This window comes from Enhydra lutris, unplaced genomic scaffold (genome assembly GCF_002288905.1).
Source record: "Enhydra lutris kenyoni isolate GAN:26980312 unplaced genomic scaffold, ASM228890v2 scaffoldscaffold9, whole genome shotgun sequence".
Classification (NCBI taxonomy): Eukaryota; Metazoa; Chordata; class Mammalia; order Carnivora; family Mustelidae; genus Enhydra; species Enhydra lutris.
The window spans coordinates 28,182,290-28,199,476 of NW_019154093.1; the positions used below are offsets into that span (position 1 = coordinate 28,182,290).

Below are 17,187 nucleotides of genomic sequence, written 5' to 3' on the forward strand. Positions count from 1 at the left end.
ACCACATGGAAAGGGGCTGTTGAGTCCCTACTGTGGCGTGCTCAGGAGGAAGCAACCCTGAGCTGGCCACAGTCTGGACTTGCCTGCAGGTGCTTTGAGGTGGCAGACCGGGAGTTACTTTTTAAATCGCTGGAAAATTCTTCCCTTTGAAATCCAGAGTTTCAGAGGAGACAGAGAGTGAACAGTGATGTGGGTAGAGAGTGTCTCTCCAATAGAAACATGTGCCTGTGTGCACCAGAGCCACCTGTAGCATTCCAGCAGCCGGATGCTTGGGGGAACGCATGACTCCTCATGCCAGACAGTTACGTTCCACATCATCACCCGCTGCTCCCTGTGTGATCGAGTGCCTGTTACTGAACCTGGAAGGTCTGTTTTCGTCTCCAAGGTGGGCATCATAGTAGTAGTCATGAGGATGAAATCAGTTAATTTCCATGAAGCACTTAGCACCATGCCTGGCACAGGCAGGTACCACACACACGTGATGTAAAGTGACGTGAAGAAGTGCTAAGGCTTTTGAGATCGGCCGGGACCGGACCTGGAGCACAGGTGTGTCAAGTTATCAGGGCGAAGGAGGAAGAGGGCCGAAGGAGAGAATGCTTGTGACCCCCCCCCCACCCCCACCGGAGAGGCCTCTGCTCCACCTGCCAGAGGCTTGTTGGTGCTTCTGCTGCAGACATTGTCAGTCTGCTGTGTTCCGGCGGCGGTGGCTCCCATGAGCTTGTAAGCTCTTCAAGGACAGTGACTGTGTTTCTGCGAATCCTGTGTCCCGTACAATGCCAAGTGCGGCCCTGGACGTAGGCTGGTGCTGGATAAATGCTGCTCACATTGACTCCTTCTGAGCGCGGTAGGTAGGGAACATGACTCAGGGCCTCACACGTACGAGCACTGTGCTTTCAAACCAGGGTTATATTTTGACTTTTACTTTGAAGCCATCACTAACTTTTTACAGATGAGGTATCAGAGAGGCAAGGAGTTCAGCTCATTTGCCTAAGATCATACAGGAAGTCACTGGGGTGCCTGGAAGTGTTTCCCTTTCTGGCTATCGCCCATTACCCCCATGGAGCCTGGAATGGGCTCAGAGAAAGGACAGCCATGCTTAGCCAGGGCTGTGCTCCCAAGAAGCAGGCTTCAGGAGCAGGTGCATAGGTGGAACGGGGAGGACCGAGTCTTGATCTCCGCCAAAGCAGAGATGCTGTTTCAACTGCAGTTTTTGAAAAATGCCTGTGTATTCCTCGTGGGATTTCCTGTAATTCATTTTTGCTCTCATCTTCCAACACTATTTATTTACCTAAGCTTTTGTTCTCTTTGAAACTATTTCAGCCACATGTCATTCATTGTGTTAAAACCTGGGCCCTTCATCCTGCTCAGATTTTGTTTCTTGTTTTTCTTTTTTTTTTTTCCCCTCTCTCCAGCTGCTCTGCATATCACTTTTAATTCTCTGCCACTCTGTCCTGACTCCTATCCAGTGCCGAGGGTCGCCTTACACTCCCACCCACGCTCCCCCCGGGAGTGGGGCTGGGGGTGTTGAGTCAGGATCCAGCTTCAGGATCTACTTTTCTTTCTTGTCTCCTTGTTGTCTGAAGCTTGGGGTAAGGGTAGATTAATCAGTCTACGTGTGGTGGAGCCCCGTGACCCTCCCTGGGGGAGCTCCTCGCCCCACAGAAACTTGGCTCGGTTTTGGCTGGCAGACTGAATTCCAGGCTTTGAAGAATCTGTCAATGTTCAACTAACCCCACAAAACCTCTGGAAGTTTTTGATGGAACTGAAACTCATACCAAGGGAGGAGGTGCTGAGCTTGGCATCAGAGGCTGGGGAGAGCTCCCTGCCAGATGAGTTCTTTTTCTCTTGAGATTTCAGGCCTTGCCTCATAATCTGAATGTCCTACAAGCTGTCCAAGAGGTCCCGTGTCTCTCCTGGTGTCTCCCTGCAGCATCTCCCTGGTCTGCTCTCTGTCTTCGAGGGCATTATCAGGGCTGCTGGTTCCTCTCTCCACCTAGAAGGAGCCATCCGAGAATTTTATAAATGAGATCATTTGTCTAGGGGCAAGAAGGTTGCTGAGGGAAACGTACTGTTGCTTTCTCCAGGGAGCAGTGAGCCACTAACATTTATTTGGCAGTTCCTGTACGCCAGGCACAAGGTCACTTGCCCTATACATAGGGTGACCAACCATTCCAGTTTGCTTGGGACTGTGGAGAGGTGTCCTGGGACACTGGACATACAGGGCTAAAGCCAGGAAGAATGACTCTGTAAAGGAAGTGCCATTCTTCCCACCTTACAGCTGAGAAAACCGAGCCTCAAAGTTAGCTGAGATAAGTTAGCTTGTCGAAGGTTGCTGAGCACACTGTTCGACTGGGAATCAAGTGTAGATCTGTCTGATTCGGACCCAGAGCTTTATACCAGCCAAGGCCTTCAGAATACAAGACTCTCGTCTCCTCAGATTGTGTGGCCCAGTGACCATGCGTCCTCTATTTCTTTCTCTTGTGTTTTTGTCTGGTCTCGAGGTCTATTGGAAACGCCTCTCCCTCCCTCTCTCCTCCCCCTGCTGACTGACGTAACTCCTGCCTCACCTCCTCCAGGGGGTCCTCCCTGACTAACCAAGCTAGATCAGGGGCCAGGGCTCCATACTGCCATTAGACTTGCTCGGGTCTGAGTCATGACTTATTCCATGCTGTCTTCTAAGTGTCTGCCTATATATCTCTCCACCCCTACTGGGCTGGGACCTCGTAGAATAAAAGGAAACATCTTCCATCTGTAGATCTCTAACCCCTAACATAGTGTGTGGCATATAATTGGGATTCAGGATATAGCTGCTGAATTAGTTTGTAAGATATCAGAAGGAAGCTGTGTGGTTTAGAATCAGTTTCAGATCTGTTTAAGGATTTATTTCATAAGATACATTTCTTATACTTGGGTCAGTCCTCTTTCTTTTGATTTCTTTATTTTAAAAGTAATTTTTATGTGTTAACTTGGCTATTTGCGTTGGATTTCAGCCTGACCCTTTACCATGTCTAATGCCTGCAAGTGAAAAATTGTCTTTGATGAGGTCATAGATGAGAATGTCCAAGTAGTCTGGAGGCCGTACTGAGGTTGGGGAGAAAGGAATTTCTGAAACCAAGTTTTTGCTTAGTCTTTGCTGTGGATTTTGCTAGCATTCTCCCAAGGCTCAGATTTCCAAGCTATTGCATATTAGTCTACCTTCGAGATTTGATCTTTCTGGCCAGAAGGGAGGGACAGAGGAGTAAGACCCAGTTCTCTGAAGATTGGTTCTTTGTTCTCTGGCCCTCCCAGGGTCTTGTATTGGTTTCTGATTGGTGCCAGTCATGGAAGAGTGTAGCTTTTAGAAAGAAGTGAGAAATGCCATCGCCAAGTAGAATTGTGGTATGAGGAGTGCTACATGTTATTGCAGCTTTTAGAGACAAAACAGCTATTGGTTTATTCTCAACAATGTTTAAAATGTTAGCCTGGATTGTTGCTGCTATCTGGTACCTCATCTTCCTTATTCCTCTGAGCCCCCCATTATTCTGTCACCGGTTGTGTATGCAAGGGTAGGAAAACAAAAATGTTCCAGTGAATCCAAGTAAACCCAAATAACTCAGGCAAGGCACGCACCATGCCAACAAGAGCGTCTGCTCTCTTGCCAAGCCGTGCTGTTAACATTCCCGACCAAGAGTTGCCAGTCGTCACAACAATGGCAAAAATATACTGAGTATACTGTGTCCCATGCACTGTTCTCTGCACTTCATCTGCCCAATAGCCTTATGAGTTGTGCATGGTTATCATTCCAATTTTTTCAACAAGGAAACTGAGGCACAGGAAGGTGAAGTAATCTTTAAATCAGGTAGTCCAATTCTAGAGCCCTTGTTTTTAACCATTACATCCTAACTAGTTCAAGTAGCCAGTGAAAGTCTGTCTACATCTCATTCAGATGGAGACCCCTCGCTGTTCTCTTTCTGGCTCTGTGGAGAGTGCAGTGTGAGGACGGGAGACAGTGGCCATGCCAGGGTATGTAAAATTTCTTTGTAGGATTATCATGTAGGGGTTTATATTGTTGTTGTTGTTGTTTTTTTAAAGATTTTTGTTTATTTGTTTGACAGACAGAGATCACAAGTAAGCAGAGAGGCAGGCAAAGAGAGAGGAGGAAGCAGGCCGAGCAGAGAGCCCGATGTGGGGCTCGATCCCAGAACCCTGGGATCATGACCTGAGCTGAAGGCAGAGGCTTTGACCCACTGAGCCACCCAGGTGCCCCTATATTGTTGTTTTTAAAGAGAAGTCTACTTCAGGATTTAGACTGGGTGAATTCTAAACCGAATTTAAAAGCCAAAGTGGTATTTCATCAAACGCCAGGCTCACAGAAATCTTTTCAGCTGTTTCATTCTCCTTCTAGTGTTGGGCTTCAGAGGAACCCCGTGGGCTTGCCGTAGTGGTATTATAACAATAAATCCTGGAAGGGATCCGAGTTCAGCTATGCTGAGTGTAAATCCTTTGCATTCTTGCACACAGTTAAAAAGAAAGGAACTCATTTCTGTAGGCTCTTTAGGATTTAGCGTTCAGTGGAACCACTTGTGATACCCCCTTCCCCCACTCTCCCTCTGAGGGATCTTGAACAAGTTACTTGACAACGTTGGTCTCATTTTCTCTGTTAGTAAAACTGAAGTAATAACTACCTCTCGGGATTGGGAGAAGAGTTAATACTGTAGTTTGGCAAGTGTCAGGCACAGAGCCATCTTGCAGTAAGCGTAAGGGTCTTAGGAACTTTCCTCTTTGCCAGTGATTTTTAACTCTTCTAAACAAGATATGTTGTGAGGCTCTAGTAATAATTTTACTATTACCCACAAATTGTCACTCAAACTGCTTCAGCATTTTTCCATGATTACATCTGCCACTTTTTTCTAGAAAATGCCTTGGGCTTTACTAGTATTCTGCCTTCTACCATATCCATCCATTCATACATTAAACAGCAGTAGTGGGACGCCTGGGTGGTTCAATTGGTTAAGTGTCTGCCCTTCAGCTCAGGTCATGGTCCCAGATTCCTGGATTCGAGTCCCGCATCTGGCTCTGTGCTCAGCAAGGAGTCTGCTTCTCCCTCTCCCTCTGCTGCCCACCCCCACCCCGCTTGTGCTCTCTGTCTCTCTCTCTCTCTTTGTCTCTGACAAATAAATAATAAAATACTGGGGGAAAAAAAAGCCTTAAAATAACAACAGCAACAAAACTTAGTGAGCCACTGCCCTGGCCTCAGTCTACTCATAGTGTAGTAGAGGGAGACAGCTGTGTACACAAAGAAATCACAGATACACGGATGAATCTGGACAGTGTCAGGGAGTGGGGTGTAAGAAAGGCTCTGTTGGCTCTCCCTGGCCGAAGTACCTGGGGGGATGAGGAATAATGTGGTCAGGGAAGACTTCTTTTGAAAGAGTTGAGTCTTCAAAATGTAGTCTGTGATTGTCAGGGGATAGAGTGTATTGTAGAACGAATATTCTCAGCAGAAGGAACAGCACAAGCAAATGACCAGTGGTATGGATGAGCAAGACACAGGATTAAGTAGAAAGACTGTACAGTTGTGCCAAGCACTTCCACAGGTCCTGGATTTAAGGTTCTCATTTATTAAGTACTGGTATGTTCCATATGCATCTCACTTAATTCCCACAGCAATGTTGTTAGGTAAGTGTTGTTATTCCAGAATCTTCAGATACCAGACCTGAGGTTCTTTGAGATCAAGGCGTTGCCCAAGGGCATATAAGTGAGAGTCAAGTCTCTCAGTCTGAGGACAACAGTAATTACAGTAACAAAGACAGTCAGATGTTCGTATATGCTGGGCGTGCTCTGCTTGCGCTGGATGCATGCGCGGGTCACACATGGCTGTTTCAGCAAAGCTGAACGAGAGAAAAGCGTCAGTCCCTCGGTTGCACGATCCGTTTCGGGTGCTCATTTGCCATGTGGGCCTGGTGACTGCTGTATCGGACCGTGCAGATCTAGAACATTTCCATCATCTCAGAGCATTGTCTTTCTGTTGGGCAGCACTTTACATATATTCACACATCTAATCCCTGTAGCAGTCCTAGAGGAAGATACCGTTATTCAAATTGTACAGATTTGGAAATGGAAACAAAGATGAAGATATGTGATTAAGGTCACACAACGAATGAGCCCATGTCTTTAAGCACAACACTATAATGTTGACCTCATATGTTCTATTCCGGATAGCCTGAAAGAGTATTAGAAGAATAGAGTGCCATTTTTTCTTGTGCATAGACTAGTGTTTGGTCCTCTGCAGAGTGAAACGTCTTTGAGACGGTTCTAACCATTCCAGAAGCTGACTGTTGCTGGTGCAGGCCTTATAAACGTGAGGCTGATGGTCTCCAGAGAGCCTCCTCCCCGGTGAGGCTGATAGGGTCATAGTAGAACAACTCATTTGCTAGAATTCTCAATCAATAGATTGATAGAATTATCAATCTATTCTTCCCTCCAAATGGCCAAATCCATAATCAAAAGATGATAGAGTCTTATGCAGTGTTCAAAAACCCTTGTATTTCTCTTCAGAAAATGTGTCTGAGACTGTTATTTCAAGGGATTTTTTTTCAAGATGCCAACACATCTGTAGCAGACCTTTTTATTTTCCAACACAGGGGAAAACCAACCCTCCCCCCAAAAAACACAAAAAACTACAGACTTAGAAAATCCTAGTTTGAGTCCTTACCTCTGCCTCTAAGTAGCTAAATAAATTTGACTGAGTTACTTCATGTCTTTGAAATTCAGTTTCTTCGACTATGACCTAGAGAGAAAATAACATATCATGGGATTTTCTAAAAGCTAAATGAAGGGCTCAGTGTTTGAGGATGCTTTGCAAGCTATAAGGTACTTTATCTAGCTATAAAGTACGAGATAATTATAACACAAAGGCTAGTACTTGAGATGATTTTCTTCCACATAATCCTTTAAAGTTTTCAAAGCAGTGTGGCTTGATAAATTACAGGTTAACTTACTCTTAATCATAACATTTGCAAAGTTTCCATTTTCTTTTACATAAATGTAGTAGATGTTCAGAAAACGGATGGAAGGATGGATGGATGGTTGGTAGATAGGGGAGAGGGAGGGAGACAGTTTATAAGGGAAAATGGGAGAGCTATACATGAAGTTTTAATTTTTTTCTTTTTAATTTCATTTTAAACCTGTTCCTTGGTACAAACCGTGTTCTGTGTATGTGGAAGGGTAGGGATCATTAAATAAGAAGGCTTGCATTGATTCAGTGACTCTGTAAGCTTGTTTTCCTGCTGGTTTTGGGTTTTTTTTTTTTTTTCATTCAACAAAAATTTATTGAGCAACTACCATCAGCCGAGCATTGTGCAAGTTTCAGGAAAAATAAGATTGAATGTCTTACTTCTTTGGCCTCCCTATTTCTTCACCTGCTAATTTTGCCCTTTAAATAACTTTCTGCAGAATGCTGAATAAACTGACACTTTACAGTTCCATGAAGGGCCCCAGCAGCGCTGAGGGCTGCGCTTGTCAAAATCTCATCTTGTGAATTGTTTCTGATGTGCACGTGTAGCCTGAGTCCTCTCTGGATTGTGCAATGTATTTATTCAGAAAGGAGAAAGCTCCTCCTGCGCCTGGTTGCTTTCTCTGCTTTGGGCCTCTTTTCTCAGGGAAGGCCCCTCTAAGCTCTGTGTGTCTGAAGGAAAAACGAGATGAGATCCACCAGCTCTCAGTTTCCTGTGGCCTCAGAGCAGGCGTCGGCTCTGCCCTGCTGGGGACTGGGCTGGACCTGAATCAGGGTTAGAGGGCTTCTCCTGAGGGAATTGGACGTGACCTGCCTCTTGCCCGTGTTAGGTGAGCCTGGCCTGAGGTGATCAACATCTCAGAGCTCGAGAGTGTAGGATTTGGGGAGGCATTTTTCTGCCTTCCTGTTTTTAGAAAAGGAGACACTTTACTTGTTTTTTTTGAAGAAGCACCATGTGTTGTATGTCGAGAAGAGCAGAGAAAGGATCCCCACTTGCAACTTCACGTATACATTGTGGATGTGGAGGAATGGCTCAGACTTTGTTGTAGTGTGGCACAATTGGGGCTAAACTCAGCTTTTCTAACTCTCAACCCATGGCTCTTACCAGTGTTCTGTGGTGTGCCGATATTTACAAATGTGTTTCCCTCACGTGAGACAATACAACATCAAAAACTGAAGGAGTGTAGAAGGAACATGGGCTTTGGAATCGGACAGAACGACGTCCAGTCCCGACACTCCTTCTATCTGCATCATGTTCTTTGGGCGTGTCACTTGAATATTCTGAACCTTTCCTTCTGCATCTGCTGAGGAAGGGAAAGAATGTAGGCATTGTGGAAATTAAATGAGATAATATTTAAAGAGCTCAGCACAGCACTCAGCCTATCTTAGATGTCTGATATATTTGCTAGGAGGGAAGAAAGAATACAGCTGTCTCTTGGGAAATAATTGAGTGGTTGTTGGTGCCGATGATGGTGCTAGTGGTGAGGGTCATTGTGATAGTAGCAATGGAGACATAGCTACCATTAATCAAACTTTTATTTTTGAAATCTCCTTAGTATCCCAGTGACCATATGATACTGCTGTTGTCTTCATTTTATAGCTGGTCTTCCTGTCTCCAAATTCTACTCTTCTCCCATTACAATGCCCTAGTCCTCAGATTCCAAGCCTAGATGTACCAACAATGAATCTACTAGAGAATAAATAAGGAAATAGTTACTATAGACTTATTTTTTTCTCACTTTCCCATTTGAAACCCTGTGAGATACGCTTTGCCTGTGCTTTATATATGTAGAGTCAGTAAGTATAGGCCATCATCAGGAATTCCCTGAACTTATTTATAACACTGTGGACCACCAGTGGCTGACCCCTCTTCTGTCAGGGATCTCAGGATCAGTATCTTTAAGACCCTAGTATTTTGAGATCTACAGATAATATCAGCCACCCAGTTATTGGGTTTTTATCTTGGAAAACAACCTAGGAACGAACCAACCTGGATATGAATGCTAACCCTGCTTCTTGTGAGCTATGTGAACGTGGTTAAGTTATCCCTCATTTGTAAGCTTCAGTTTCCTCTTCTCTGAAATGAGGATGATAACAGTACCAGTCACATTCAGTGGTTTTAAGAATAAAATGAGACAGGTATGGAGAGAGCGCATTAATACTAGCTCAGTTAATACTAGCTCAGATCTAGGGTTTCTTCCTGTGCAAAACCCTTTGTGCCCTGTATGGGGAGCTGTATCACTCTGGGTCCACCTAGAAAAATATAAACTAAGTATTTAAAAAACAGGAAATTTAGTACAGAAAATTGGTGACCCAAATAACAAAGTCGCCAGGACGGGCTACGTCCTTGTGAAGCTAGCCAGCGATCAGCAAAATGGAAGCTGCTACTACCCCAGGCCAGAGTGACAAAGGAAGAAGGAGGTTACCAGAGTCCAAAGGTGTCAGCAGATATCAGAGCTGTGTGGCCCTGTCAGCAGAGCTCAAGTCATGCAGGAGAAGGAGACACACTGGGGCTCTCTACTTCCTACAGCCTTCAGATCTCCCCGCCGATGTTGAACCGCAGTCTGCAGGATCCTGCAGTGCTGAGCAGAGCAAGGGACCTGATGAAAGCCAGTAGGCCCAGGACTCTTATGGGCTCAGTCTCAGACCTCAATCACCGGGTTGCTGGGACCTCATTGCGGTAATAATCACCACAGGAAGTTTGAAAGAGTCTTACCTCCCCCTGCTGCTGGGCCTCTGAACAATGGCCCAGGTTTTTAAATGGCTGTGCTTAGGAAGGTAGAATTTGGAAAAAGCCTTGGAAAAACCTAGAAAGTTGTTGGAATGTGAGAGCCTCTCATTGGCCCTTGAGATCCTGCTTTCTGGAAAGGCCTGCTTGCTGAGCAGCCAATACTGTCAATATCTGAGGATTTATGGCCTGAGGAGGCACCCCCACCCCCCCCTTTCCCCTGGCCAATTCCTGCAGAACAGCGTAGACATACCTTCTGGGGAAACCTCCCTGACCCCTGCTGGTTGAACTAGGCTGCTCCTGTGGTCTCCACGTTTCCATCCTATCCTGATACCCCCATACCTTTAGGGTTCTCTTTTCTCTCACCAGACTGGGAACACTCGGAGGACAGGGAGTTGTCTTCCTTATCCTTGCATTCCCACGCATTGGTACTTTTGCCTCCTGCTCTGCACCAGCATCTATGTAGGGGGCTGGGCTTCTCAGCATGTGGATAAGAAAGTGCCAGCTTCCAGAAGCTTTTATTATAGAAGAGGCAGGCAGTGTAGGCTTTTAAAACCACCAGTGTTTAATACCTATTCTTCTGAAGCTGTTTCAAAAAACAGAAAGGGAAGGAAAACTTCTAAACTTGTTCCATGAGGCCATTACCTTGACCAAAATGAGACAAAGACCCCACTAAGAAGGAGAATTATAGATCAATATCCCTGATGAGCACAGATGCCAAAATTCTCACTAAGACACCAGCCAGTAGGAACCAACAGTGCATTAAAAGGATTATTCACCACGACCAAGTGGAATTTTTTCCTGGGCTTCAAGGGTGGTTCAACATCTACAAATCAGTTAATCAATGTGATGCACCACATTAATAAAAAAAAAAAAAAGACAAGAACCATATGATCTTCTCAGTTCTTGTAGAAAAAGCTTTTGACAAAATACAACATCCTTTCTTGATTGAAACTCTCCACAGTGTAGGCATAGAGGGCACATACCTCAGTATCATAAAAGCCATCTATGAAAAGCCCACAGCAAATATCATTCTCAATGGGGAAAAACTGAGAGCTTTCCCCTGAGGTCAGGAACATGACACGGATGCCCACTCTCACTACTGTTATTCAGCATAGTACTGGAACTCCTAGCTTCAGCAATCAGACAACAAAAAGAAAGGCATCCGAATTGGCAAAGAAGTCAAACTCTTACTCTTCACAGATAACATGATACTCAGTATGGAATACCCCAAAATACTTCACCCCCAAACTCCAGAACTCATATAAGAATTTAGTAATGTGACAGGATATAAAATCAATGCACAGAAATCAGTTGGAATTCTATAAAGTAACAATGAGACAGAAGAAAGAAATTAAGGAATCAATTCCATTTACAATTGCATCAAAAACCACTAAGATAACTAGGAATAAATCTAACCAAAGAGCCAAAAGATCTGAACTCTAAAAACTACAGAACACTTAAGAAATTAAGGAAGACACAAAGAAATGGAAAAACATTCCATGCTCATGGTTTGGAAGAATAAATATTATTAAAATGTCTATGCTGCCCAGAGCAATGTACACATTCAGTGCAGTCCCTATCAAAATATCATCGACACTTTTCACAGAGCTGGAACAAATAATCCTAAAATTTTTATGGAATCAGAAAAGACCCTGAATAGCCAGAGGAATGTTAAAAAAAGAAAACCAAACCTGGTAGCATCACAATCCAAGACTTCAAGCTATATTACAAAGCTGTAATTATCAAGACAGTATGGTATTGTCACAAAAACAGACACATAGATCACATAGATCACACATAGAATACAGAACCCAGAAATGGACACTTAACCATATGGTCAATGAATCTTCAACAAAGCAGGAAAGAATATCCGATGGAAAAAGTATAGTCTCGTCAATAAATGGTGCACCCAATAAAATTGGAGAGCCCCATGTTGCTGAATGAAACTTGACCATTTCCTTATATCATATACGAAGATAAACTCAAAATGGTTGAAAGACCTAAATGTGAGACAGGAATCCATCAAAATCCTTGAGAACACAGGCAGCAACCTCTCCAACCTTGGTTGCAGCAACTTCTTGATAGACACATCTCCAAAGGCAAGGGAAACAAAAGCAAAAAATGAACTTTTAGGACTTCATCAAGATAAAAAGTTTCTGCACAGCAAAGGAAACAAAAAAAACTGAAAGACAACCTATGGAATGGGAGAAGATATTTGCAAATGACATATCAGATAAAGGGGTAGTGTTCATGATTTACAAAGAACCTAACAAACTCAACACCCAAAAAAACAAGTAATCCAGTCGAGAAATGGGCAGAAGACATGAACAGGTATTTCTCCATAGAAGACATCCAAATGGCGAACAGACACATGAAAAAATGCCCCATATCCCTTGGTGTCAGGGAAGTACAAATCAAAACCACAATAAGATATCACCTCACACCAGTCAGAATGGCTAAAATTAATAAGTCAGGAAACAAGAGATGTTGGTGAGGATGTGGAAAAAGGGGAACCCTCTTACACTGCTGGTGGGAATGCCCTGATATAGCCACTCTGGAGAATAGTATGGAGGTTCCTCAAGAAGTTAAAAATAGAGCTACCCTATAACCTGGCAATTGCACTATTAGGTATTTACCCTAAAGATACAAATGTAGTGATCCGAAGGGACATCTGCACCCCAATATTCATAGCAGCAATGTCCACAATAGCCAAACTATGGAAAGAGCCCAGATGTCCATCGACAGATGAGTGGATAAAGAAGGTGTGGTGTATATATACACAATGGAATATTACTCAGCCATCAGAAGAGATGAAATCTTATTTTCATCAACGTGGATGGAACTGGAGGGTATTATGCTGAGCGAAATAAGTAAATCAAATTATCGTATAGTTTCACTCATGTGCAAGTATAAGAAACAGCACAGAGGATCATAGGGGAAGGGAGGGAAAACTGAAACTGAATGGGAAGTCATCAGAGAGGGAGAAGAACCATGAGAGAACTCTTCACTATAGGAAACAAACTGAGAGTTGCTGGAGAGTAGCTGGGAGGGGGATGGGTAATGGGGTGACAGGCATTAAGGAGGACATGTGATATGATGAGCACTGGGTGTTATACGCAACTGATGAATTATTGGACACTACAGCTGAGACTAATGATGTGCTATATATTGGCTATACACACACACACACACACACACACACACACACACACATATACACTACTTGAGTTTAAATTAAAAAACAAAACCAAAACACTGTCTTGTGTGCTAGGGAAGTTCAAGGGTATGTTTGAATACTGAACAGGGAGACTCCCATCTTTCCTGGAGGACCAGGGAAGCCGCCTGAGGAAGTAACATTTGAGTAAGGAATAAATAGGAGTAGCCTGGCAAAGAGGTTGGGGAATGGCATTTCAGATGGAAGGAAGAACAAGTACAAAGGCCTTGAAGTGGGAAAGACAGCGGAGAGTGGGGTCGAGGCTGGTGCTGGGTGGAGCTGGGGAGGTCACCCGGAGCCCAGTCTCTGCCCTGCCCCAGCACATTGCACCCCTGTCCGTGTTGTAGTGAGGAATGTTGGCATGTTTGCAGCTCCCACTTCCTGAAACCTGCTGTATAGTTTCTCCACCGATGGGTGTGGCATTGACAAGACGGAATGGACAGGGTTAATATAAAAGGAGGTCCTCCACATAAATGTTCAGCATAGTGCCTGGTATTTCCTGATGGCTGCTGCTTTGAATATTCTAATGACAGTGACTAGGATTCCTACAACAGTTAGACGCTGTACATGGACCAGACAAAGCACGGACATCACATGTTTCCTAGGTTCCCCACACCGGCCGATGCAGAACGCTCTCTCAGTGTTTGGCTGTATAAAGGAGTGTTGTTGTATGCTTGTTCTTAGTGTTCTTTTCTCATTATTTATTTTATTATTTTTTTAAAGAGGGGTTTGTTTTGTTTTGCTTTCTCACAGGAGTGATTGGAGCAGATGTGAGAGGGTACGGCCTTGCCTGTGAGGGACAGCCAATGACGTCACGGCTGGCTGTCATCTGTGGAACGTCTTCTTGTCACATGGGGGTGAGTCTGCTGGGTAGAGGGCAGGGCGACCACCAGCGGGTGGGGAGCGGGCTGTAGGGGGAGGGGGGTAGCCTAAGAGGAGATGTGACTTGCTGACCCCTTTGCCTGTCAGTTCCTTCCCTTCCTGCTGCCTGCCTGCTCTGTGTAGCCAGAAGCCCAGCCCATCTCCCAAAAGCTGTGCTTAAATTTGCTGTATCTTTGTCCAGGGGCCAGATTCTTAAAAAGTGTAGAGGTCTGAGTCTGTCTTTGACATCTCCCTGGTCAGAAAGCTCAGGCGTGAGGGCTGAAATTGGATCCAAGGGTGGCAACGCCTTGCTCCCAGGCTGATCTGTCCCTAATGGGTTGCTGAGTCTTCTCTGCAAAGGGGTGTCTGTTTTCCTTGGCTGCTGAGCTCTCTCCAAATCAATATAAATCCATCTCCCTGGAAGCGCCTTGATGATCTATAGAATTGGGCTGCATATCATGACTTCAAAAGAACACTGATAAGCAATTTTCACTTTGTTAATTTTTCTCCATGAATTAGTGGAAAGGCATTCTCCAAGATTGCAGTTAAAATTTAGTGCCTGCCCTAAAATTTATATCTCCTTTAAATGCATGAGTCTGAAAGCATTCCATTTCGATAAGTACCCATTTCTACCATATTTTTATTTAAAAGTCATTACTCTGTTAAACTTAGATGGACGACTCCTTGGATTTTTCCCAGATGAGTAAAATAGAGGGAGAGAGGGGGAGGAGGAGGAGGCGGGGGGCGGGGGGAAGGTGGGCGAGGATGAGCGTGGACCCAGTCCAGGGCAGAATCTCTGTGACCATGGAGGGAATCAGGTGCCATGTCAAACTATGGTGAGTAGCAATAGGGACCAGTGAGCCTTTTTTATCATTAAATATTCTGGTTGAGTAAGTAGTGATACATTTATGTACTTACTCCTCTCCCTTCTTGTGTCTGGAGCTGTGCTAAACCTTGGGGACATAAGGGTGACAGAAGTCGTCCTATCGATGAGGCATCATCATAGCTGGCATTACCAATACAAGGCCCCAGAATATCCGTGCAGATGGAACCTGGGATCCTGAGCATCTACCATGTGCCAAACAGTGTGCACCACTTCCCATTTCATGGTAGATCCAGCCCTGTTGGTTTCCAATTGTACTTCCTCTGCTTACTAAGTATGGGGCCCCTGGCAAGGCACTTAGGCCTCTGGGGCTCAGATTCCTTCTCTACAAAATGTGGAGCGTCCTCGTACACGGCTCCTAGCGTTCTGAGTGTGAAATGAGACTGTGATGCGCTTGCCATGAAGGGAGCGCTCCGTGGTGGTTAGCTCTTAAAGAGATGCGCTGGTGCTGTCGGGCAGAAAGGACGCAGGGACTGACTCTGCCTGGGAAGGGTCACCTTAGGGACACCTTCCTGAGGGGACATTTATGTTGGATTCCAAGGTCATAGATTCCCTTGATCCTGCCCTTTCCCCCCGCCAAAAGAAAGCCAAAAAAACAAAACAAAACAAAAAATGTTTTCCTTTTGTTTGTTTCTATGGACAAGGTCTTAAGTGAAACTTTTTTAATTGAGTTTTTAAAATCCCCTCAGCAGCCCTGTTGTAGGGCCCAGCTGTCTCTGAAGGGAGAGGTCTGCAGAGGCCTCGGGCTGCCTCACCCAGGAGGTACCCGGCCGGGCAGCCCACCCTCATCAACGTGGACATGAGTCTACACCGCCTAGCTTTTCTTCACTGAACCCCGATTGAAACCTATTTAAATCACTCCCATTTTCACAGGGGTGCGTCTAATCTGGTTCCTCTTGTGAAATCTGAATTTCAGACATTTTAACTACACTCAGTTCAGACTTCTGAGCAGACGCAAATCCAAACGAAACTGAGGGACTCTGTCATGTCCCCACTCCTCATTCTCCTTGTCTCTTAATGGGATTGGTACTCCCTTTTCCTACAGGATCCATTTTGCCAATTTGGCAGCTAAGGCATAGAAAAATCCAGAAATGTTCCCTGGGTCACAAGCTGTTAAGCTGGAGCCGAGCACTCACACCCAGCACTCAGATCCCACTCAGTTCCTCGCAGTGCTGTGCCCCATGGTCACATCCCTCAAAGAAGTGGAGCCAGCCTGGGCTTCAGAGCTCTCCAGATGCGGGGTGAACCCCTGCTCATGCACTTTTTGAGCTTGTGACCTGAGAGGTGAGCTACTTCTCCAATCTCACATCCTTCCTCCATCCCATCGGGGCTGGTGTTGCTGGTTAGTGTGAGTTGTGCACGTATGTCTCTAGTCTAGAGCAGAGACTCAGAAATGGTGGAGATTCTTAGTACACTCTCCTAGTGATATATAAGGCTCACATGAAGCAACTGTTGGGGCTTTAGCAAGTTTGATGGGCAGCTGCAGTTGGTTGCAATGAATTAGGGCCATAAAATGCCGGTTTATTATGGTCGTGTTGTGCTGGAAATAAAGTCCCCACCCCCATCCAGCTTTGTACTTGGGAGTGGGAAAGGACCTTCTGGGCCAATGGGATTAATCATCAGCTTTAATGTTATGTGGCGAGGGCTAGACTGTGGTCATGCCGGCATCAGAAAATGCCTTTGATCTTGCTCAGGTGCCGGGCGCCCAGTGAGCCAGCAACAATAACACCTTTGTGAGGTGTAGGAGAGGTGCAGGTCTAAGGAAACACTCCCAGGGAAACTCAAGGACCCCCTTTGTTGTGGTTCTGGCAAATAAAACCACCAACTGTCAGGAAAGATTCACCAAACAGAATACAGGGACCAAAGGGGACTCTGGGCTTTTCAAAAAGTAGTGTTCAACCTGGTCTAAAGGATTCTGTTTCTTCCTGTCTGTTCACTGACGTTTCTGATTCAGTATGTTGATTGAGTCAAAATTCCCAAGAATATTTTGTGCCTGATCCGGATTGCCTCTTTCTACATATGAATGAATGAACGTCCAAGTAAGCAAATACTAATAAATACTTAGAAGTTCCTCACCTCCTGGTCCCTATTACTTCCAGGAATCTGGAAAAAAAGCTTGAGGTTGAACATAAGACTTAGACTAATCAGGCCTTTGATATTTTGGAAGATATAGGTGTGGGCTCTACATTTATCTTCCTTTAGATGATTTAATTAACAAGACAAAAAGAATGCTTGTTCTTTTTTTTAACTCCATGAAAGCAGAGCTGCTTGCTCAGAGTTAATTACTAGCAAGTCCCCCAAACCCAACATAATACACAGCAGGGGTTAGCCGGAGGTTGAAAAGTCGTGGGGTCAGATGGAGCTGATCCTTGCCATAGCTCCAACACCCCTTCCCTGGGGTCGTCAAGTCAGGTTGTAACTTGGCAATTTGTGTTGTGGTTAGCATGTCAGATGGGGAGAGGACCCTGGGAAGTGGAAGAAGTATTGAAGAGGTAAGATGTGAA

The 17,187-nt window shown here is 44.9% G+C and overlaps 1 protein-coding gene across 2 annotated transcripts in view; it reads left to right on the forward strand.

Moving 5' to 3' along the window:
- LOC111143154 (FGGY carbohydrate kinase domain containing) overlaps positions 1-17,187 on the forward strand; it is a 401,671-nt gene that overhangs the window by 217,697 nt on the left and 166,787 nt on the right. For both annotated transcript variants that reach the window (XM_022496662.1, XM_022496661.1), the window contains exon 8: positions 13,693-13,796. In XM_022496662.1, the coding sequence (XP_022352370.1) occupies positions 13,693-13,796 (104 nt within the window). The remainder of the gene's footprint in view (positions 1-13,692; positions 13,797-17,187) is intronic.